This window comes from Phoca vitulina, unplaced genomic scaffold, assembly GCF_004348235.1.
Source record: "Phoca vitulina isolate PV1807 unplaced genomic scaffold, GSC_HSeal_1.0 scaffold13, whole genome shotgun sequence".
Lineage (NCBI taxonomy): Eukaryota > Metazoa > Chordata > Mammalia > Carnivora > Phocidae > Phoca > Phoca vitulina.
Genome location: NW_022589716.1, coordinates 9140032 through 9166036, shown reverse-complemented (window position 1 = coordinate 9166036; position 26005 = coordinate 9140032). Strand labels below are relative to the sequence as shown.

Below are 26005 nucleotides of genomic sequence, written 5' to 3'. Positions count from 1 at the left end.
ATGTATGTGTGTGTGTATGTGTGTATGTATGTGTATATACATATATATATATATACATACACACCACATCTTCTATATCCATTCATCTGTCGATGGACATCTGGGGTCTTTCCATTATTTTGGCTATTGTGGACATTGCTGCTATAAACATTGGGGTGCATGTGCCTCTTTGAGTCTTTTTTTTAAGGCCGCACAATATTCCTGTGTATGTGTGTGTGTGTGTCTGTGTGTGTGTGTATATACCACATCTTCCTTATCTATTTGTCTATTGATGGACACTTGAGTTGCTTCCATATCTTGGCTATTGTAAATAATGCTGCAATAAACATAAGGGTGCATATATCTTTTTTGAATTAGTGCTTTTGTTTTCTTTGGGTAAATACCCAGTAGTGGAATTATTGGATCATATAGTATTTCTGTTTTTGTGGTGAGCAGAGCATAATGTATAGAGAAGATGAATCGCTATGTTGCACATCTGAAACTAATGTAATGTTGTGTGTCAACTACATTCAAATAATAATAAAAAAGAAATCAAAGAAAGAGTAAGGAGCTGAAAAAATAGTATAAAGACTTAACAACAGAAAAAAAGTTTTATCATGTGCCATCCAGCAGTGTGAAGTACAAGCAATGTGAAGAACAATTAAATAAAAGAGTTTGTATGGAAGCCATTAAGAGATAAAGGAAATTAGTCATTAGCTTAATTTTGTTACTCAGTCAGTGGCCCTTCGGACTCCTTAATCAATATAAAGAAGTCTCACTTAGAGATGCTGCAAAGAATTACCAAAGATGAAGTTCTTGTAGTCCAGAGTTGTGAGGATAGTTTCTACTTACAGAATTCCTTTCTAACAAAGGAAGGGGGAGAGTGTTCTTCAGGATGAGCACTTGTGATTTAGCAACCCAGTTGGAAATCAGAAGTGAGAGGTGCTGGGAACAGCACATCCAGCCCTTCCTGTCTGACACGCACACTGTCTCATCTCTTCCAACCAGTCAGTACATCAGAGAAGTGCCCAGCTGGTGAGGATTAAAGACTTGTCTTGCTGTCAGTTTTTTTTTGTGTGTGTGTCACTTTCTAGGTTTACAAGATCAGTAGTTACTTTCTTTAACAGAAATCTGACTACAGTTTGTCATAAATAACATACTGCCCCTCTCACTTCAAAAGAAGATTCTTGAAAATTAACTCCCTCCTTCCAATAGATGGTGTAATTTCAGCATTTCTCCAATAAAACATTAATGTGTGGGGTTTTTTTTGTTTTTTGGGTTTTTTTTTTTTTGCAGTATAGTGGAGATAGTGCTTTGTCAACCACATCCACAGTGTCAGTGTGTATTAATTCATTCACCTCTCCTCTTCATGGCCTCGGTACAACCATTATCATCTCTCTTCTGGACTAGTGTAATCACCTCCTAACTGATCTTTCAAATATCTTCCTTTCCTGAATGCCAAGGAGCTACTCAAATCATCTGAAAATAAGTGGATGTGCTGTCATCAGCATATTTTAACCAATCACTAGGATATTTTATAAGGACAAATTATAAATGGGAGCATTTATTAAATAATCAAATGAGTTGTGATTATAATGAAGCATGATTATGTTCTATCCAATCAAATTAATATGTAGAGCATGATTACTGATGTTGGTAGTTTGTCCTCAATCATAAGACACATGAGGGATTGTGATCTAAAAGAGGTCTGTATGCCTCTGTAGCAGTCTGCTTTCCTCAGAGGGGAGATAAACAGCACAGCACTTCAACTACCACATGTCCAGGGATTTTACTCAAGGAAGAAGACAGAGAGGTGAGAGCATTTTGGTTTTCTACATGGGATTCCCAAGCATTCAGAAGCACTGGAGCAGGAGTTCGGGTTCTGCTCAACAGAGTTCAGAATACTCTTCTCATTCACTCATGTACCAGAGCACACGTTAGCATCTGCCTCTTCCCTACAATCTCCTTAATTTAATTTCTGTGTTTCTGATGGTTATTCACCCAACTTTCTTCTCCTCTTTCTCCAAGGTGAACAACACAAAAAATGTTTAAAAGGCTTAAGAAATTTTAAAGGGTTGTTTGTAAGACCTTTAAGTTTGCATTTTATTTTTTTATTTTATTTTTTGTTTAAATTCAATGATCCAACATATGGTGCATCATTAGTTTCAGATGTTCAATGTTTTGTGTTCAATAAATTATCAGTTGCATATAACCTTTGCATTTTTAGAAGGGGGCCTACTATAGGTAGACAATGGTTGGGGTATATTCCCATATTTTATTTCACTTAATTCTCCTAATGTTCATTTTACTGAGAAGAAAGAAGTGGAGCTAGAGTCTAAACATAGGTCTGCTTGGTCCCAAAAGTAGGACAGGCAGGCAGGGTTGGGGTGGGGTGCAGAGAGAAAGAGGCTGAGTACTATAACCCTGAAAACCTTACTCCTGCACCGGGCTTCAGGGTCCTTGTATCCCTGATGTCAGTCAGCATTCCCATTTTGTCTCTACTTAATTACAACTACTGACTCTTGGTTATGGTGTAAAACTTAATTTAGTGCAAATACTCCATGTTAAAATTCTTTCTCTTTGGGTGTTCTTTTGGCTTTTATTTGGTTAGTCCTAATAAGCTGGAAAATAGGCAACAACCTACAGATTTAGAAATACTACTGATGCTGACCACTGTTTCATGTAGTCCTGATTAAAGTGCAAAAAAAGAGAGAAGTATCCAGAAGGATGAAGAAAAACAGCACATATTTCTATAAAAATGGTCTAATTGAACAGAATCTCCAAGACCAAGCTGACACAAACTAATTTGATACATTCTGGATGTGCTGTCATGGCCACGAGAAATTGCATTTTTATTTATTTATTTATGATTTTGTTTACTTATGATTTTATTTATTTGTGAGTGAGAACTAGAGAGAGAGAGAGAGCACACAGAGGGAGAGGGAGAGAGAGAGAAGCAGGCTCCCCACTGAGCAGGGAGCCCGATGTAGGGCTCGATCCCAGGACCTTGAGATCATGACCTGAGCCTAAGGCAGACGCTTAACCAACAGATCCACCCAGGTGCCCCTGCATTTTTATTTATGAAAAATGTAAATTATTTATTTTACAACCTATATATGTTTATTTTAGTACAGAGTATTAAAAAAAGACAAATAGCACGCAAGCATGCACACATAACACTTTAACAGAAATACTAAGTTTTAGTCCTCCTTCCAGGTGGTAGAAGGGCTTCCATGAGTAACATTTCGGCCCCATTTAGTCACTTTCCTGGGAGAAAGAGTGACCTCTGGCCAGCACTTCTAGAAGAAGGACCTGGGCATGAACATGTCAATTCTGCCTCTTCCCTCTTTTGGGACCAACCTATTTGCAGAGAACAGACAATCCCTCTGCATCACCAGGTTCCACTCTGATGATGACTCTATAATAGTCTTTCTGACTCAGGGTTCATGTTAATCACAAGTTGTGGTAGGTTGAATGGTGGCCCCTAAAAAGATATATCCATATCCTAATCCCTGGAACCTGTGAATGTTACCTTATTTGGAAAAAGGATCTTTATAGATGTAATTAAGTTAAGGATCTTGAGATTAGGAGATAATCCTGGATAATCTGGGTGAGTCCAACTTCAATGACAAATGTCCTTAGAGAAAGGCAGAGGAAGATTTAAGACACAGAAGAGAAGAAAATGCAGACAGGAGAGGAGGAGGCAATGTGACCACAGAAGCAGAGATTAGAGTGATGAAGCTGCAAATCAAGGCATGCTGACAGCTCCCAGAAGATGCAAAGAACAGATTTTCCCCTGGAGCCTCCAGAATGAGTGTGGTCCTGCTGGTATCTTGATTTCAGACTTCTGGCCTCCAGATTGTGAGAATAAATTTCTATGTTATAAATCACCACATTTGCGGTAATTTGTTATAGCAGCCACAGGAAACAAATACAAAAGTCCATGTGGCTCATAGATCCAAACCGTGATCTCAAATAAGTTTTCTTGCTAATAAAAATGACATGTTTATATATACTATTTACATATGTATACACACATATGTATATATATATACATTATAAATTTCCATCTATGCCACTCTGTATTGTATATCTATTTTTATCTATACCTGCTTAATATTTTGCTCTTAGAACCAATCTACTGATATCTATTAACCCCCTCAAATTGCAACAAACAGCATTTTATTCTGAGTTTACTAAGCTAAAATTGTTAAATAATCGGGAATGAAAAAAAAATTGGGAATGAAGATTGACCTTTGTCAAGTATCTTTTTTGATATCAGGATGATTATATGTTTTTTCCCTTTTGGATGACTAATATGATGCATTATATGCTAATTGCACTGTGATCAGAGTGTGGCTTGTGCCTTATGGAATTTATGGAAATGTTTTCTATGAATAATTTTTATAAATGTTCCATAGGCACTGGAAAAGAGGTATTCTTTTTATTGGATAAAAGATTTGTCTAGAGCTGGGAGGACCATATGGCCTGGCGAGCGGGGATACTCCATTGACACCTGCTGTCCTGGCATCAATAGCACTCCTTTTGACTATCAGAATGTCCTGATTTAGATGACAAATTATGCTCACCCTATCTGGAGGTAGGAGAGCAAGAGGTTAAGAGCATAGTCTCTTAATCAGGCTGCTCAAACACATGCCTCACCACTCTGTGCCTGTTTCCTTATCAATAAAAGAGGGGTAATGACAGCCCATGGTGAGCGTTCAAAGGTGCTGACTGTTAGTATCTGTCACATCAACCTTATTCAGATTCTCTAAGTCAGAGTTATTTACCTGATTTAAATATTTCCATCCTTATTCATTTTTGTCTTCCTTGACACACGTCAAGAGGCATGTTAAAGTCTCTTGCTTTTATTGTACTTTTATGCTCTCTTTGTATTTCTAATAAATTGACTATAGTAATTTTGAGTCATTATTATATGCATAAGGGTCATGACAATTAGATCTCCACTATAAATTCCACCATGTATCAGTATAAAATGCTCTTTCTATCCCTGTGGAGGAAAAAAAGGGGCTTTCTGGACTCTTGCAAGCTGGAGGCAGAGATGTTCGCAAGGACACCTGAGCTCTGGTGTTGCCTTCTCTCACCAGTTAAGAAGGCTGAATTTGGTCAACTTCCTTTAAACTGAAGTACATGGACTATGGGAAATTTCATGTGATTACCATGGGGTAATTAAGATATTATGCATGGAATTATATAGGATTTGCAGTTTAGATGTAAAGGTGGAGCTTACTTGTAACCAAGAGTCACTAGCAAAAAAAAAAAAAAAAAATACAGGAAATTCCTTTTTAGATGGCAGGCAGTATGCCCATTATTTGGTTAGACCTCATTTCCTGAACCACTGGTCTTCTTGTTTATTTACCACCTTTTTCCTGTTTGATTCACTAGTTTCTATGGATATTTTTTTGTGGTTTCTTATATTACCTTATTCCTTTTTTTTTTTTTTCAATTTTGTAGATGAGGAAATTTAAGTTCAGGGAATTAGGGTGATTTTTCCAAATCTCACAGCTTCTGTTTACCAACCACCTCATCTATCTAATCTATCCATCTATTTAATAGATGAAAGTATTATCTTAAAAAAAAAACAAGATGGGATCATACATACCACTGACTACTTTAAACCAGTGAACAAAGTTGTTATATGAAGGCGGTTTTATGTTTGTCTACTCTTAGAGCCCTCATTCTTTCAATGTGACTTTCCTGGAGGAGCAGAACAACAGAAAAGGAATGGAGAACGCAGGTGTGTTTTCCCAGCCTGTGGCAGAGAATACTTAGGACCTCAATGTGCCAACACTTATATCTGTGTTAGAGTTGTGAGCCTTTTCACCTCTACATGAACAGGAGTCTCCTGAGCTGACTTTCTTTGCTCTGGCCCATTATTTAATGAATTCTGCTTTGCAGCAGCACTAACACACAAACAAATCTAACTGGGCTCTAAGGCTAGAGATGGTGGGCACTGCAAGTCAAAACAGAGTAGTTCCATGGGCATTGACCTACTGGATTTAGGTCTTCTTTGTAATGGCCTGAGCAGACATTTGGTGCAGATGCTCATACACTGACAATAGACACAGCAGATAACAGTCCTGGGTGGATGATGATCCATGGAAAATTGGGAAGGCCTAGGCTAGGAGAGAGAGAAATATGAGCTACTTCCTTAACTGACTCACAAATGAGAAGCAGTATTTTCATTTGACGTTGTTATATATATAAAGACTTGAGCCTTCTTTTCTCTCCTAAAATGAGGAAGGCTGAATGGCCCTTCACTCATTTAAGAACAGGTCTCCATTTAAGAATGGCTCCTAAACAAGTACTCCCAACTTGAGGCAGTTTCGTGGATAAGGTTGCTATGAAACAAAGACCCCAAAGTCAGTGTTCAGAGGAAATGTGTGTCTACCTCAAATATAAGGATAGGGTCCTTTCCAGTCATCACATAAGAGAAGAGATTGCCACCTTATATTTCCACCCTCACAAATCCTGTCATGTTGTGGGGCATTCTCTGAATCCCTTTATTTTGAATGTCATAGCAGTATTTTGGGTAAGTTACATAGCCTGAAATTATCTCAATCAATGCAAGTTTTAGATGTTTATAAAACTTATCTGACAGAATTGGTTAAAGACCTTTTTTCTTCTTTTTTAGGAGCAAAACTACACAGATTTAGTAATTACCCTTGGGTATGACCTCCAAACTGAAGAGCTGGATGTTATTGTAAAGCTCACCTTAAAAGTAGCATAGTAAGCAGCTGTATTATTAAGGTCACATACATGGGCCTACAGGACAAATAAAGACACAGAAACAGCAAGTGTCCAAATATTCAGCAAAAATGTAATTGAGCCTCAAGATGAACTTCTAGTGAACGCATCATCAAGGATTCAAAGAATGATGGATCAAAACCAACCTGATGGAAGTGAAAGACCATGCCTTGGAAAACTGTGTCAGATGACTCGGAAAGTGGCTCTCATGTTGAGAAAATCCTGATGACATGGTTGCATATGAAGAATTTGAAAAAAATTTTCTCATAACACATGAGAGTGGGGAAAATGTAATACTTGTCTCAATTTTATATAACATGTGGTTGAATATGTAATGGGTAATATACATTTTATATAATATGATTTAAAATATAACTAACATAATAGATTTAATATTCTAAGTAGTTATTATCTATTTCATTAAGGTTGGCCTAAAAATGTTTATTTAGACTATGTCACACTGTGAATTTGGAGAGTAGTCACTGCATATGCAGAAGCATCTTGTGTTTGGTCACATGCATTATTTACGGCACTTTGACTTCACCTTAGTGTTGGCTTTAGCTTTGTAGCACTCCTCTCCTTTTGTGTCCTAGGCTCCAGGTTCGACATGCCCTGTGCCTGCCTGTGACCCTAGTCCCTCTGTCCAAGAGGAAACATATCAGACTGAATTGCATAGGGTGATGATTTATTTGTGATTTTTCAGGCTTTTGGCTCATTAGGAAGCAACCTAGTTTTCACGCCCTAGCTTCTTGTTGAGATTTTCTTAAAACAATATGGGACCTTCACTACACACACACATGATATTAAACAACATCTATTAAGCCAGAGGAATGGCTTTGGCAAGAGACACCCAGGAGCTTGAATCTTCGCTGGTTGAGGCTGACTGAATAATAAAAGAAATGATGAGAATGTTAACAACTGATGAGATATTTTGCCAATTCATTGATTAAAACTATACAAGGGGTCTTTTATCTTTGCAAAATCCTGTCCTAACAGAGGCTAAAGCACTATTAATAACAATTATTAAATCTTTAAAGCTTCTAATTCAATCTAACAAACATGTGCCATGAAACTTATTGGAAAATATTGCTTCTCTTAAGGGCTGGATTCACTGTGCTGATGTGGATTTAAAACACTAATCCTAGAGGAATTCCATACTGTGCACAAAATCAATTTTGCAAACATGCAGTTGGAACTCTATTTGACAATTTTACTGTTTTCAAGTGGAAAAATTATCCTACATTTTGATTCTATTAGTCCTTCAAAAAAATTTTTTTTGATAATGATCTTCTGTTGTTTTAGAAGCAATTAGGCCAATTAAGCCTGACAGCATGATTTCAAGACGGATGCTGAGCAAGCCCCTATCCACAATGAGAATTTGCAGTGAAGCACGGAATAGCTGATACATGCAAAGAGATGCAATTTGGGAGTGCTACCTATAAACCCTTTGCCCTTGGGAAGGACAGAGTGGAGTAAGAGGATAATGATGATGATTTTGGATTCCTGTTTAGTCCTTTTCAAAGGGAGGAAAGTATATCAAAAAGCAGTTCCCATCAGCCATCAATGAAGAGATTTGGGATATGGAGAAAGTCTGTGACTGATGCATGAAAGGAAGAGAAAACCCACCAAAATTTCCTTTGTAGGTTACTATTCCAAAGGAAGATCCTCATCCCATAAAGTACACAACTCTGAACAGAACCGTGCTTAAGGCAAAATAGGTAATATGGAGGTCTGGACTTTTATTTTGAAATTAATAAAATGCAGTTAATATACAAAGGCCCAAATTAAGTATAACTGTGAATTAAGTTTATTTCCTGCCTGAATCAGAACAGATAATACAGAAAAATATTCATACAATATTTATGGTGAAGATACATTAACATCGTGATGGACAATATCAGATTTCATTTGGAAAAATAATACTGGGTTAAAACCAAAAGAGGACAGATGTTTTTTTGAAAAAAAATTCTCATAGTTAGAAACACTTACTTTAAAAACTCACTAAACTCATCATAGATCATGTTTTCAGCACTAATATTCCTAAGCCTGTATCAGCAAAGACAGATGATATGCCTGAATTCTGTTCCTTTTCTTCATTTATTTTTTTTCTATTGTTTAATAAGAATCAGGAGGAGATGCACTGCTTCTCTATAAGGTAGGTCCTCTGGTTAATGAACATTAAAAATAATGCCATGACCAGTTGGGTGTGACTTATGGATCTGTGGTCACAAAAGTGAAGAGTGAAACCACAGCTCCTCAGAAAAACTTGCTTTTCCTCAATTTGACTCGTGATCATTCTTTGAAGCAATTTGCATTGGTATCTAGCTCAGTTACCATATCTGGGGGGCAAGTATTAGACAAAGAAGATACTTTTATATCCAAAACACATGAGAAATTACATTATTAGTTTTCCTGTAAATATATAATAATGTTGGTTAGTCCTAGATAGAGGAGGTAGTACAGAAGTCTATACTACCAGACTTCTAGTTTAGGATAGAAGTTTCCAAATTCAGCTGCTTCAGAATCACCTGGGAAACTTATCACCTGGGAAACTTATATATATAGACCTTAGATCAAAATCTCTACATTTTTAAAAAACTCCCTATCCTACATATTCTGGTGGTTCTGTGTCCCACAAAGCTTGAGCACTGCTGCTGTCAAGGGTAGGGCTGGAATGTCTTATGTTGTAAATTATTAATATTTCTGATCTCTATTACTCACGTGTAAACCTTAAGAACAAAATCCTTTTCTTCCTTTAATTCTGTGAGTGACTGTAGAACATCCAGGATGCTTAGGACCGCACAGCCATATGGTCGCCGGTAGTGCAGGTGAGCAGGGCCTTTCTTTGAGTCATTCAGGAGCATCCGGCCTGGAGCACAGCAGAACATACCAGTCAGACTGAGAACTCCAGGCTCCTCTGGAACCAGTATCACCTGGTTGTCATCCAAGGATGTCAAAGCTATAGGCACTTTAGAGATACTCTAAATTGGAAGACTAATTTAAGACTGAAGGGAGCCATCCAAGAATGCAGAATATTTATGTGGAGGAATGCCAAACAGGCCTTTGGCCAGGGCTCTTCCCCTGCACCACATTCAATTAATCATCCTGATTATCTACCTTAATACCAATAGTCCATTTATTAATCATATGAGAATGAACCAGTGGTTTTATGAATTTCTTTGGAAAACGAGTGTGTTAGATTTAAACTTCTTAGGCATATTAAGGATACAGAGTTTTTTAGTTGCCAGGTAAAAACTATGTATGCAAAGAACAATGTGTTATTCTTCCAACCAAATTTTGCTGTCAAAGCTGCTCCTAAACCTCTGCTGGAGCGAAAGTTGTCTCAGAAAGAATGGGAGTTTGCTTCTCCCACCTACCAAGGCTGTGCCTACAGTGGAGGACTTGCAAGAGCAAAACTGGAACCTCAATAAATGCTTAGGAAGTACAGCAAAACAAAAGTACAGCAAAACAGGTGTCTTGTTGGCAAAGGATTAAAAAATATTCTTTGACAAAAAGGTACAAGATATGCCAGAACCCAAACCTATGGAGGAAGACTTGGTTAGTCATAGCCCCCCAAATTATGCCATATGCTCGAAATAAGGGTGAGTAAATCAACCACAGAACAGTAGCAAAACTCACTTTTTTCATCTTGGGTGGGGTAAAAGTGAAATACCATATATTGACTGCAGTAAGGATGGTAACTCTCATTTTGTGGAAAACAGCACACATACATACTTTTGGATACAAAACACAGCGAAGGCCATTCACCACCTGTTAAGATGGCAACCTGCAACCTGTTGTAAGATCTCTGAAGTGGAAAAGCTGGTACAAAAGGCAAGGCACTGTGATGGAAAGAATGTCAAAACAGCAGACCACTTGAAATAAAGAGTTTGGGTCCAAAAACAAATAGGGAGCAGAAGATTTCAAGTGAAAAAAAAAATGCTTTCATTTATGTCAAATTCAGCTACCATAGCAGTTGAGCTTAAGGTAGAGTTCTGCTACAAGCTGGACTGTCATCCTGAGACCTGACATCACAGATAAGAGCTAGGGAGATGATAAAGCTCAAACATAGTAGTAGATACTTATCCCAAGGTGGGCTGGTCTTTAGTCATGTGAACGGATAAGGTCGACAGTACCTATTCGTATCACATGGGCAACTATATATAAATCTCTCTTCATATCTTTGCTGCTCAGATCCTAAGGAAAAAAAAAACCACAAGTAAATTAAGGCAAGGAATATACTGAAAATAATTAAAATTTCATTTCGAACCTCATAATCATCTGCTTTTGTTACTTTTAGCATATGTTATAGGTGGGGAGGGGGACTAAAGCACATACTGGTTTAGTGTTTGTAGGATTACTGCAGTGAAAGTGTGAATATCTTATATACCTCTCAAAGTTTATTTTATTGATAATATTTTCCCAGCTTTTATTTAGAATACCCAACAAATATCTACAAGAATTCTCACATTAGAAATCTTCATAATATTGCCTTATCCATGTTTATTCTAACATCACATAAAAAACATTTTGTAACAAATGTTCAATGCAGAAAAAAATGGGAAAACACCAATAAGCTTATTAATGACTGAAATTCTAAAAGTTTACTCTTTACTAATTTTATGTTTATTCTTTGGTCCACATTGATTATTATACACTAGATATGTTCCCTTGAGAAGAGACTAATTTGGCCTTAGTGAAACCTCAATAATTTGATCTCGATTTCTAAATTTAGATATGCATCATTTATACTGAAGTATAGAGCTGAAAATAATCTTATCCAGAAAATTCTAAGGGCTTCCTTTAAGTAAACAATCTGATCCAATCAGTAATTTTTAAAACTAAAGTTATGAAAAGAATTTTATACATTAAATTATTTATGTTTAGAACACATTTTGAAATAAAATGTTCATTTATGGGTATGTATTTTACTTTAACATGTCGTACTTAAAGTAATAAAACTTTAATATATACTCTGTTTCAGACTTCTCACCAGGTCAACTTGCTGCTCACTCAGAGACACTGTTGTGAATTAATGATGATTGATGGAATAACCTCTGTCCTTAATGGGACAGTTTCCCAAGATTTCCCTTTTGCTTCTAGGATAAGTTCCCTTACTTAGTTCCCTGTCCTTCCCATCTTTTGATTGGTTCCAGATGCTTTTCTCTTTTTAAAAAAGCAGGGAAAGGGACAAGCAAGTGACAGTTATAAATTATAAATTTATAATTTACAATCAATTATAATTGAGATCCAGAGTCCCCATGTTTGCTTTATTTTTATACCTTGTTGCAGGGTTAGGACTAGGGTAAGGCAAGCAAGGCACCCAGGGTGCAAAGTTAAAAGAGGTCTTACTCTCAGGATCCTGTGCTTTGCTTGCCTTACCGTAGTCCCAGCTCTGCCCTGTAGAATGGTCCTAAACATATGAAAGGAAAGGAGACATTAAAAAGTAAGGTGCAATGGTGAAATTGAAACTTTTAGATTCTAGATGGTTATGATATTTGACCAAATTCTTGATGGAATAATGAAATATGCTTATAATGAGATAGGTTACAAAATAATTTAAAATAAATGTGTAACTCTGGAATCACAAAGAAATATTTTTACATGAAAGTTGTGTTTTGAAACTGAAAAAGGATGGTTCAGGCTCCATTTCACCACTTCCTTTAATTTATAAATGGAATTTAAAATGATACCCTCAAAATATCTCTGTATTTTGACACTTATTAAAATGGTTACTAAATACATATAAAAATGAAAAAAAAAACAACAACCCCAGATTACCACTTTTATGTGCTTTTGGGGGGATTTAAACATGTCTATTTACTGAAAGATATAGAAATGTTTGACACATTTCAAAGTGAAATCGTTCCTTCTACATAGCTTGGACTATGTTAATCCAAACTATCAAATAACCAGTATGATGATTAATTCCTACATCTAAGAATTCAAGCCAGTTACCAAAGATGATCAAACACTAATCAGATCAGTTGTACACATGAGCACAGGACCTCTCTCGGTTCTAAGTGAATGAAAGGAAGAAAACGGAAATATAATTTATGGTATTTTGCAAGTAGATGGAGTAGGGGTCCTTTCTGACCATCTTGTACATGGTACCCAGAACTCTCTGTGGTATTTATTTGAAGTCAATAAATATAAAATGGGAATAATCAGTGCAAAAAAAACATTTTATGTGAATTATTATTTGAGAGTCCCACATAATTTCAGTGTGAAAGCTATCCTATTAAATGTAAGTCCGTGGTGAGACATAGTTACCACAGAGTTACTAAACACTCACTCTTCACAACTAAGTACCAAGTGTGGCTACCCACATTAAAATACTCACAAGACCTGTAAAAGCAAGATGGGAAGAGGGATTCCCACCATTCATTTGATGAGCAGAGTTTGAATTTAGATTTACTCATTGGAGCATACCCTCCAATCCTACATAATTAAAAGCTGGTTCCCAACTATACGGTAGTCATAGGGCAGTGACTCAGGGCTCAGCATCTTGGGACTCAGTTACTGATGTTCCATTTGAAACACGGAAAAGTCAACTCACTTTCCTGTGCCTGAACTGCCCTTTTTCTGTAGAGATAATGGGATTTACAAATATACAACAAAGCCAATTTATTCATACTTATGCTATAAAAGAAGCAGAAGATATAAATAAATGTAGAAAATATAATGCCAATGAATGCAAGGAAAACAACACAAGTTCATTTTCTGAGTTGGTCACTCAAATATAATAAAAAATAAACATATTCATTTATTTAAATCATTACTGAGGCCTTGGTATTTGCCAGGCACTGTGTGTGAAGCACTGGATGTCTAATAATAAGTAAATTCACAGACATGCTCTCGCACGCTCATACACATAGCCATTGTTTATCATGAAAGTTAGGAAATCACTGTATTAGATATTCACTGTATTAGACATTCACATAAATATGAAACCCCTCCTTCTGGATAAAATTCTTCCTGGACAGGAAGCTCTGAAATCTAACAAGGTCAGAAAAAAACCAGATTTTACAGAGAACAAGGTTGAGCCATGAATAATGTGATTGGTTTATAATGTGGCTCTGAAGTCTGCTTGAGTAATCCTGCAAAACCACTCAGTTTGTAGGCTTCCCTCTTCTTGATGCTAAGGTAAGCTATCAGGTTGGCACTGACCACAGCTGTGGCTGCATTTTCGTGCGTTACTCTCAAACTCTGTAGCACGTATGTCAATCTGGAAAACCCCTTTTGCCCACAGGAGGCACTCAAGTCTTAGATGAGAAAATAGGTTCCACCAAAATTATTATTTCATATAGCTTAAAGTAAGACATGAAAATCCTGGCTAAGACAATCTTGTGAAAAAATTTCATGTGCTTTGTAAAAATTTCTCAAATCACTCTTTAGGATCTTAAAAAACAATCCAGGGCTGTACCACAAAGGGAATTACAGAAGTGGTATTTTTAGCAGCCTTGTGTCTTCCCATTGTGGCAGAATAAGAGCACAAGAATGTTATGTGCATCTTTGATTTATCAAGTCACAGCTACAGCGTAGGCCTCTGGGCCCATATAGATAATTAAAATGCTACAAAATGAAAATTTTGATTTACTGTAATTACATTCAAATATCATCATAATTAAGTTCGTTTTTCAAGAGACAAGGACTGTACTCATCATATTCAAAGATAGCACATGCACACAGCTCTGTTTCCACAATGCCAAAGAACAAGGAAGCAATGGTTTCTTTTGCTGCTTTATCAGAGAACCAGGATCTAGAAAAACCTCTAAGGTCACTGAGGCATTCTAGACAGATGGGTGTCTCGTTTCTTTCTATTTCTGTTTTCAGAAAGGTGGCCCCAGAGGACCACCTCAATGTTTACACACTTTCACTTCAGAAGATCTCTCCCAATATTCTAACCTAAATCCCATTAACCGCAACTTGTACTCTTTCCCTTGTTCTTTTCCTACTGAAGGAACAGTGTTGCTTTTCCCAGACTAAACCATCTTAATTCCCTTAACTGTCTTCATGCTCTTTCTTCCAGTATTATCTCCTAAGGTTTGTATGATGAGCTCAAAGATGGGTAAAAAAAAAAAATCACTTTAGCTTAACTAGACTTACAAATGTTTCTGTACATCTGGAGCATTTTCAATAGAAGCTATCCCTGTGAAAGTGGCTTCTGATTCTGCAGTAACGTTGTTTGAAGTTTTGAAAGATAAAGTTGTAGTAAATGAACAAAGAAGTCAGGTAAAAAATCCAGTTTTATCTTCCAGAGAAAGTCACATATAAGATGCCTAGCTAAATCTCATTTGTGTTTAAGAGGCACACTGTAAGCTCTGAGACACCTGTCACCCATCAATCATGCACCCCACACCAGGGCAGTAGCACTGTGAGACTATCACACCTCCCAGCGTTAATGGGTCTTAATGTATCTCAGTAGCACTGAAGCAGATCAAAGACTCCATGAGAGTCAAAACTGGTTTAAAATTGTAACACGGTCTTGTTTTCTCCTTCAGCAAATAAATAAACTGAAATAAACAAAGCTGCACACTACCTTTTTTTTTTTAAACTAAATAAAAAACATTTAGTAAATCAGAATCAACTTGAAGAATATACAAGGCAATGTGGTATTGTGAGGCCGAGCACTTTCTAGAAGCAGATTATTACATCTTCTCTGAGCTGATGAGTTTGTGATCCTGGAGACCATGAATGACAGCATGGTTATTGGGAAAAAATGAAAGTATAGATCATAGTAGGAAAAGACCCTCTATTTGGTATGTGAGAGAGAAGAACTACTTAGTTTGTCTCTCTTTATATGCACTCACTAAAAAACTGCAAAGCTGTAAATTTGGTGGATGCCTTTCTACATCAGAGAAATTCCCAGTGGTCTTGAATAAGAATAGTAAGAAAGACTTCTTTCAGATTTTGTCTGTTATATTAAATAGCTTCTAAAATCTACATTAGTAAAAGGTACTTGATTATATTTCTTTAATAAAAAATCAATTAAAAACTATAGCTGATTTCAGTTTTCTTTAAATATTTCATTAAAACCTGATAGAAACATAAATCAAGTCCTAATCTCCCCAGTGTGTGGGGAGGTAAGAATAAATGCTCGTTTCCAGGGTGACAATATCCACATAGCAGGCCCCTGGGTAGAGTCAACAGCAGAGAAGGGAAAGAGAATTTGCACATACTGTAAAAAGGGCACACATTCGTTCTATCTTCTCTGGGTTCCTTGGCCCACCATTCTTGTTCAGTCTCACCAGAAACCGCTCACTGAAATGTAGGAGAGAGAGACAGAAAAATGTAAGGGACCACATGCTCCAGAACAAATAAAAAGGGCATTTATAGAGAAGCCCTAAACACTTTCAGAACAGCTCATAGTGACAGGAAAGGCCAAAAGTACATGTCTAATGGCAGGACACTATTTTTCTTGCCAAGCAGCATGCAAAGGACACTACAAATTGCCTAACAGCTATTGCTGTTTATTTGCTGGTAGTGACTCTTATCTCCCTAAAGGTGTGTGCTCCCTGAGAGGAGCAATTAAGACTATCTTCTAGTCTTAATTTTCCAAATACCCCCAAAGCTCCAGTCATAATGCTAGGCCCATAACAAGCATATACATTCTCTGATGTGAACACTCAGATCATAAAAATATCCACCATACTCGAGCCAAAAAGATCTACATTACCCAATTTACATCTTCCTAGATAACTCTTAAGAATCATTTCAGGAATAAGAAAAAAAATGTTACAGGGACTTACAAAAATTTGAGCAAAAAGTCAAAGAGAATAATGTATTATAACTAAAGTTGCAATCAGAATTTAATAGGGCCATTAAAACATTTTATTCCACAAACAACACAAGTTAGCTCCTGAAGTAAGTTACTGAATTAAAAAACCAGAGATACAGTGTTTGTGACATCTGGAGAGGTGTCTCCTCACTCTCTCACTCTTGCCCAGGCTCAGTTTCCTACCTCTTCATCCCAAGGCTCCCCATCAACTGCAACAGGAAAACTGAGCCATGGCAAAGACCACATATATGATTCTGAAAGTAATTTACTTCTCCTGTGCCCACAGTCACATACTCACCACATATATGTCAATATTAAAATATTGTCCTAGAATTATAAGATATAATATCAACTTCACAGGTTGCTTACTTTGTTCATGTATTCATTTGTTCATTTAGTCAACAAATAGTTATTAAGTTCTGTGTGCTAAATGTGGGACTACAAATGTGAACAAGATACATACAAGGTACTTTTTTTCATAGAGCTTGTGGTCCTGGTAGACAATTAAATATGCAGAAATGCAGCTCAAAAAATATTTGGGCCAGATATAAACTTGAGATTTTTTTCAGCCAGGGGGTTGGATGGCAATAAGGAGAGAATATGCATAGAAGGAGCAGGAAAAAGGGCTTTGGTCAGAATCCTGAGGGACGTTGATATTTAGGAAAAAAGAGGTAGAACTAGCAAAGTAGACATATGGGGACAAATAGAAAAATAAGGAGGAGGTGGGATGCTATGTTATTCAAGGGAAGAAAATGTCTGAAAGCAGAGGGAGGGGTCAGTGAAGTCCAAGGCTAGTGAGAATCACATGAGACAAGCACAGGAGTGCCCCCTGGCTGTTAAGAACAGAGACTACTGTGATTCTTGCAATAACTGGTTTAGTGGAATGGTAGAGAAAGAGCCCAGTGTGAGGAGTAAGAAGTGAGGAGGCAGAAACAGTAAGTCTAGACTACTCTTTTTTTTTTTTTTTTTAAGATTTTATTTATTTATTTGAGAGAGAGCTAGAAAGAGCAGGAGCTGGGGGTGGGGTCAGGTGGGTGGCTGGGGAAGGACAAGGCTGAGCAGGGAGCCTGACATGGGGCTCAATCCCAGGACTCTGGAATCATGACCTGAGCTGAACACAGATACTGAACCAACTGAGCCACCCAGGTGCCCCATAGGCTACTCTTTAATAAATGGCTATGGAAAGGTAGAAGTGATGAACTTATAGTTGAATGGGCAGGTTGGGTTGAGGGAGGTCTTTATTTTTTTTTAAACATTTTATTTATTTATTTGAGAGAGAGAGAGAGCACAAGCAAGGGTGAGGGGCGGAGGGAGAAGCAGGTTCCTCACTGAGCAGGGAGCCTGATGCAGGACTTGATCCCAGGACCCTGGGATCACTACCCAAGCTGAAGGCGGACACTTAACCGACTGAGCCACCCAGGCGTCCCAAGGGAGGTCTTTATTAACATGTGGAATAATACATATGTTTATACTTAATTGTCAGTAAAGGCACCAAAATTCAGTAAAGGAGCACAGTAATCTCAACAAATGGCGCTTAATAATCCATATGAAAAAGACTAAACTTTGATCCTTGCTTACAAAAGAGTAACTTGAATGGATCATAGACCTAAACATAAGAGCTAAAACTATAAAACTATAAGAAGAAAAGGAGAAAAATGAAGACAAGTACCTTTGTGTATTTTATTCACATTTGTATTTCCATATTTAGCATAAAAGAGAAAAATCTTTGATCTGAGATTATTAAGTGAATATCATGAATCACAACAAAATGATAAACTGAACTTTATCAAAATTAAAACCATCTTCTCTTGGGAAGACACTGTTAAAGTAAAAAGACAAGCTATAGACTGAGAAAATATTTACAAACACTCATCTAAGAAAGGACTGTATTAAGAACATATTATGGAGTTCTGAGAGTTCTTTATAAGTAACAACTCAATTTAAAAATGGACAAAAGATCTGAATAGACCCTTCACCAAAGAACATACAGGGATGGCAAATAAGCTCAAGAAAACATCCTTAATCATTAAAGAAATACAAATTAAAAGCACAGTGAGATACCACTACACACCTATTAGAATGGCTAGATTAAAGACTAAATATACCAAGGTTGGTGAGAATGTAGAGCAACTAGACCTCTCATAAACTGTTGAGGGGAGTTCAAAATGGTATCACCAGTTTAGAAAACGGTCTGACAGTTTCTTATAAAGTTAAACGTACACTTATTATATGATCCAATCACTCTACTCCTAGGTATTTATTCCTAGGAGAAATGAAAACTTATGTCCACACAGAGACCCATATGTGAATATTTATAGCAGCTTTATTCATAATAGCCAGGAACTGTAAAGAACACAAATGTTCATCAGGAGATGAATGGACAATCCATATAATAGAATATCTATACAATGCAATATTACTTCACAATAAAAAGAACTACTGATATGTATAATAATATGGATGAATCTCAAAAACATATGCTAAGTGAAAGAAGCCAATCAATCACAAAAGACCATATTCTATATGTCCCCACTTATGTTATAATCTAGAATAGGCAAAACTATAAGGAAGGAAACCAGATCAGGAGCTGTCACGGCTGAGGAAGGAGGGCAGGGATTGAATGCAAAGGTGCATGAACTTTCTGGGGTGATGAAAGCTTCTACTTCTTGAATATGGTGGTGATTTCACAACTATAAATTTGTCAAAACTCACCAAACTACGTATTAAAAAGAGTGAATTTTACTACATGTAAATTACAGTTCAACAACCTGACTTCAAAAAAAGATGGGGTACACCTAACAACATTTACTTTTAATAGGACAATGTTTGTAGATGGTGAGATATTGAAGACAGAGGAAACAGAGAAAATAATTGGCAAAGGAAAAAGAGGTTCCCACCTCCTTGGGAAACTCAGAGAATCAAGGAAAGAACGAAGGAGGAAACAACAGGTATAGATACAAATAAGTTAGTAGTTTTCGTAATGGAAAGTTGAGGTGTATCAGAGAAATAGGAAATAAGAGCATCAAAGTAACATTTTTCTGTCTGTTACTGTAGTTATCTATCCTAACTAACATGTATATATGCATTTAACAACCACTCAGTTAGCTCTTAACTTGGTATATGAGTAGAGAAACATTTTTAGGAAGTTTATGTCTTTTCCAGAGAATTTATCATTACTTCTGCACTCTCTGTTGAAGGAACACCTGCAACTGCTCTCACTATCACATTACCAATCTCTCAAGGACAGACATCTACCAAGCAGACTGCTGCTGGAGCTGCTAGACCCACAGAAGGGTATATGGTTTGGAGGGGCTACATCAAGCTCTGGTCCAAAGATAAAAGCGTACATAAAACAAATTCCCGAGTGGACAGGGTTGCTGGCCCTACAGAACCCAAGAACTTCCCTTTCTCCTCAACAGCGGGAGGAGGCCCCTGAGTTTTCATAGTGCCCACAAGACCTTCACATGTCCTAGAGCCTTTCATGCTTCTGGTTTCACCTGGCCTTCACAATTTGTGAAACTGAAAATAACTGGTTTTTTTTTTTTTCCCTCATTTCATAGGGCTTTGGGTACACATCTAGTTATTTCCTGTTTTGCTAGCTTCTCCAATGGGTATGATAAACAAATGATGCTTTCTGCTAACATTCAAACTATTTGAAGGCAAATACCTATCCAATGTCTCCTGAAGTGGTCAAAAAAAGTGGAAAATACTGCATTAAACACAGTTAAACAAGGTTTTACCCTCTAGAAGTTCTCAGAGGCTTAAATGTTATTATGTGTTTTGATACCAATGGGACCGAAGACATTTGACCCCACAAGCTGCTTTTATGTAAGGCAATGGAGTCTGTGCAAAGTTTGATAAATGCTGATAGAATCTTCTTGCCAATGAGAACTACAGCAACCACTCATATTTCCCAAATGTATGAAAGGAACTGTGGCCAAAAGAGTAAAATTTATTAATGAGATTTTACGAACATCCTCTATATGAGAGCAACAGGTCAGGTTTTCTCTTAAACAATATGGGCGAGAAAACTCCAATTCTTTCAAAAGAAAAAAGAGATGGTGTTAAATTCTTACTTTTCAATAAGCAACATTATGAGAGAACTTCTCCATATTTAGTTGCTTTTATGATGAGCTATGCATGAACAGTATATAAAGTTAAATTAATTTCATAATTTCATAGTATTGAGCAAGTTGCTACAAATGAATTCCATAATTTGAATCTGTGGCAAGTCTTATAGTATCTTAATTTTAAGATCACTTGATTTTATGAAAGTTTTAATTCACACACTCATACACATCTCCATGGATAGCAATTCATGCATCCCTATAGCAAATGTTCGGTGACCACCAATAAGATGCCAGCCTATGTTGAGGCAGAGATAGTCTCTGATACTTAGGGAGAATATTTCCTGAAAACTCTGTTTTGGAAATACAAGCATTCTCCTCAAGTAATTTCAGAAGAATTCTCTCAACTCATTCATTTTAATCTTCATGTTTCTCATTTGGTCCTCTGTGGAGATGGATGGCAACTACTTAGCATCTCTTTTGTGATAACCTCCCAGGTGCTTAAAAACAGACAAGTAGCCCCAAGGCCATAGTACATAGCACAACCAACAGATTAAAAAATCTCTAGTATTTCATCACAGATTCATTTTCCAATTTAGATCACTTGGTTTTATTTCTCAAGTTCTTCAAGTTTTCCCACTTCATTCTGAAGCACAAGAGCAGAAATGCATAAAGGGGTTTCATAAAGGCAAATCAGTACTGTGGTTTTCAAATTTATTTTTAGTATCAGCTTTTCTTTTCAACAAAACCTCACACTGTTCAATATATGAAAAACTGATAAAGACAGCTACTTTGGTTGAATTGGGGGTGGGGGGACAGGGGGGAAAGAATCCTCCCTACTTAGGCCTTTCTCCTAATCACCACCTGTCCCTGAGACACTTCAGGGCTCCAAAGAACACTTTTATAACTATTATTACAATTCAAGGATTCTTTCCAGCCTTCTTCCCTCCTTTTCATTCACTTCAACAAGTGCTCATTAGACTCTACCATATTTCAGAAACTGAGCTAGATACTGGGAAATAGAGAAATGAAATAGTCCCTCCCTATCCTCAAGGTTTTGAGTCTACTAGGAGAGAGACACACATAAACTCAAAATTGCAACATAATGTGAAAATGCTATAATTACACAGAAAGGGGCTGCTGACAAGTTCTACTGGGATGAGGATAGGCTGCCCAAATGAGATACTGTAAAGGATTCTTGCAATATTGCTAGGCTTTCAGCATTTGGTGAGGGGTAGTTAGAGATGGAGAGAAGGGGATTCTAGGAGAGTGCTCCAAGTGCAGACTCTCAGAGGTCTGAGGCAGCTTGATGGTGGGAAGTTTCCAAGCATGAGTTAGGAGGGCACTGGAGAACCGGGGAGCGGTCAAAGGTACTATGCAACACAGAGTGGACGACAAATCCAGAGGGGACTTATTATGTGAGGGTTCTCCTAACTTGGCTATTATCAGGAGTAACTGGCAGCTTATTAAAATACAGATTTCTGGACTCCATCCCAGGTCTTCTGGATCAGAATTTTTAGAGGAAAGGACTCAGAGGACTTCTGGGGAGAGTGGAAGAATCTGCATTTTTTAAAAAATTTTATTATGTTATGTTAGTCACCATACAATACATCATTAGTTTTTGATGTAGTGTTCCACGATCCATTGTTTTCGTATAACACCCAGTGCTCCATGCAGTACGTGCCCTCCTTAATACCGATCACCAGGGCTAACCCATCCCCCCACCCCCCACCCCGCACCCCTAGAACCCTGTTTGTTCCTCAGAGTCCATAGTCTCTCATGGTTCATCTCTCCCTCCGATTCCCCCCCCTTCATTTTTCCCTTCCTTCTCCTAATGTCCTCCATGCTATTCCTTATGTTCCACAAATAAGTGAAAACATATGGTAATTGACTTTTTCTGCTTGACTTATTTCACTTAGCATAATCTCCTCCAGTCCCATCCATGTTGATGTAAAAGATAAAAAAAGTTTCAGTTGTTAGGATTAGCAAGTTTGGAAAACCCCATTATGGGCCTTAGAAAGGTCCGGAAAGTTCAACTATGAGAAGCAGTGTTGCCGTCCTAAGTCTTTAGAATGATCACTTGGGCCGCAGGGTTGAAAGCAAGTTGGTAACATAGAAAATACTCCAAAGACAACCGGAGTAGCTCCAGCAAGCTATGATGCAGTTTGGGAACAGAAGAGAGGAGAATGGATGTGAGCGGTTGATTGGCTGTGGTAGTCAGCCAGAGAAGATATAAAGTTCAGATGTGTACGCTGAATTTAGAGTCTCTGTGGGATATGTAGGTGAACAAAAAAACAGGCAGATCAAAGCCCACGTCTGAAGTTCAGGGAAAAGACATGGGTGGGAGATGAAGCTCTGGGTATTCATCAACTTACTACAGCAGCAGAAGCAGCCACTGAATGAGTATCTTTTATGCACCAGGCATTATTTAAAGTATTTCTTTTCTTGCCTAATTGTACTTAATCCTCATAACAGATATTTCATCTCTGAAGAAACAGTCAGAGGGGCAGAGTTCCTGGCTTGAGATCAGAAAGTAGAGAGAGAACAGTGACACTGGAATTCTAATTTGAATCTGTTTGACTTCAAAGCCCATGCTTTATCCATATTTCATCTTATGAAATGCGCATTGGAAAAAAAGTGGTGCGGGAGAGGATGGGGGTTCCATGGGTAATGCTGCAAACTACATCTTGCCCTAGAGACACACAGTGTCTGTGTCACATAGGCTCCCAGAGGTGCTGCCTGAAGGAAATCCAGCTAGCCCCATAATCCCTATTACCTACATGGGACACTTGACCCCTCTGATTAGAAAACTTATGCCAAGCCCTCATCCCAGTTCTGCTGGTGACACCTAGTCTGTTTAACATTTATGGCACTCCCACCCAGGAGACTAAGAGGTGATGGGAACAATGGTTTGCCTGATTTGGAACAAGCAGAGACTTGAATGACAAACAATCCCAGGATATAGATTCTTTTCATGTTCTTTAAAGCAAAAGAGACACATGAGTAAACCTGTTATCACATATTCTTGAATGTTTATAATAGCATTTTTCTAATTATACAGCCCCTAAAGGGTCTTTAGAAATCATGTACTTCTCATGAAATCAAACTAAATGGTTACTTAATGATCAGTTATGTGAAAAGCTACAGTTGTTTTTACTCTAATGATTTATGCTTTTATCCCAAGATCAGGCTCCCAATTCTAACAATATGTAGATGAATAAATGGGGGTGCAAAGAGGGTGAGGTTCTGCTGACAGGACAGCACAACAGGTCATCTTTGCTGTCTCCAACATTCAAGTCAAAATGCTTCTAAGAAAATTGTACATCCATGTGGGGAAATTGGGGCATGGAGGGAATGACCCTGCCTTCTATGTGTTTTGCTAATTACGTCTCTGAGGTCTACAGAAGTAGCACACTTATATTTGTCAGCTGTAGGTCAAGCAGTCTGAAGTGTGATAAGAAAATAATCATGCTAGCCCTTGATGCCAAATAAGCAATGTTAGGACAGTGGTTGCTTCTCTGTATTCAGAAACAGCTCTTTTTTGTCTGGTGTAGACAAATGCACCCTTCATAGATAGGTCCTTTGTAACTTCCCAAGAGTAACCCAGACCTAGTGTTTCTGAAAGAAATGCTAAACAAATTAATAAATGAATGTTGAAAAAAACAATTTAGCTAAGAACACTTTCATCAAGTGTATAGAAAGAATGCTACTTTGTAATTTATCTGACTATACTTAAATATATGGCCAAACCAACAGACACATGAAAAAGTGCTCAACATCACTCGGCATCAGGGAAATACAAATCAAAACCTCAATGAGATACCACCTCCCACCAGTCGGAATGGCTAAAATGAACAAGTCAGGAAACGACAGATGTTGGCGAGGATGTGGAGAAAGGGGAACCCTCCTACACTGCTGGTTGGAATGCAAGCTGGTGCAGCCACTCTGGAAAACAGTATGGAGGTTCCTCAAAAAGCTGAAAATAGAGCTACCCTATGACCCAGCAATTGCACTACTGGGTATTTACCCCAAAGATACAAATGTAGTGATCTGAAGGGGTATGTGCACCCCAATGTTTATAGCTGCAATGTCCACAATAGCCAAACTATGGAAAGAGCCTAGATGTCCATCAACAGATGAATGGATAAAGAAGATGTGGTATATATACACAATGGAATATTATGCAGCCATCAAAAAATGAAATCTTGCCATTTGCAACGACGTGGATGGAACTAGAGTATATTATGTTAAGTGAAATAAGTCAATCAGAGAAAGACAATTATCATATGATCTCACTGATATGTGGAATTTGACAAACAAGACAGTGGATCATAGGGGAAGGGAGGGAAAAATGAAACAAGACGGAACCAGAGAGGGAGATAAACCATAAGAGACTCTTAATCTCAGGAAACAAACTGAGGGCTGCTGGAGTGGAGGCGGGTAGGAGGGATGGGGTGGCTGGGTGATGGACACTGGGAAGGGTATGTGCTATGGTGAGCGCTGTGAATTGTGTAAGACTGATGAATCACAGACCTGTACCCCTGAAACAAACAATACATTATATGCTAATAAAAAAATAAAAATAAATAAAAGAAAAAATAAAAGAAAAAAAAATATGGCCAAGCATTATCATAGAAAAATAAAGCATTTAAGAGCAAATCACTGATAACATGATCGAATGTTTTCCTATTTATTTATTACAATGTTTCCCAATTTATTTACTATGTAAACTGGAAAGGCTTAAACAAATGCTAAAGTGTGCTTGCTCTCTAAGGCTTCAGGGAAAAACAATGTCTTGGCAGTAATACAGAAAAATGACTATCTTTTATGAAAGATCACACATAACATAGTCCAATCATGGTGTTTCCTAATGGATAGTCTACTAACTAGAAAAAGATAACCTCAAAAATTCACTCTCTCACTAGTAGGATCTGACTGCAAGTAAAACACACTTTGAGCAAACATCACTCTCTCCAGGAATTCAGTGCATGAAACTCTCCAGTCTTCGCAGTTATGCTTCAGAATTTCTACACAGCATAACGGAAATGGAATAAACACACACCAAGATTTTGAACAGGATGACAGCAGTTCTCTACACGTGTACCACACTTTATAGAGTTTGTCAGCATTTTCTCATACATTACCTCATGTGATATGCAGGAACTTGGCAGGAGTACTCCAAATTTTCATTGGAAAGACTATCTTCCTGACCCTGCTCCCTTCCTCCCTCATTACCTACATTTACATTGATAATCTTTTGTTCTGTGCTTTCTAGCTCTTTGTTCAGAATATGAACATTTTGTCTTTTAAATTTCATTCCTTTACTCACTACACATATTTTTCTCTGCTGGGCATGAGAAAGAGCAAGAAGAATATATATTCACAGATAGAAGAAAAATCACAGCATTTG

At 37.5% G+C, this 26005-nt stretch overlaps 1 protein-coding gene across 4 annotated transcripts in view; it reads right to left on the bottom strand.

Annotated features, from left to right (window-relative positions):
- Positions 1–26005, bottom strand: part of DOCK3 (dedicator of cytokinesis 3) — a 571728-nt gene that overhangs the window by 106976 nt on the left and 438747 nt on the right. For all 4 annotated transcript variants that reach the window (XM_032411365.1, XM_032411366.1, XM_032411368.1 and 1 more), the window contains exons 10-12: positions 15930–16011; positions 10884–10944; positions 9469–9616 (exon numbers count right to left, since the gene is read on the bottom strand). In XM_032411365.1, the coding sequence (XP_032267256.1) occupies positions 9469–9616; positions 10884–10944; positions 15930–16011 (291 nt within the window). The remainder of the gene's footprint in view (positions 1–9468; positions 9617–10883; positions 10945–15929; positions 16012–26005) is intronic.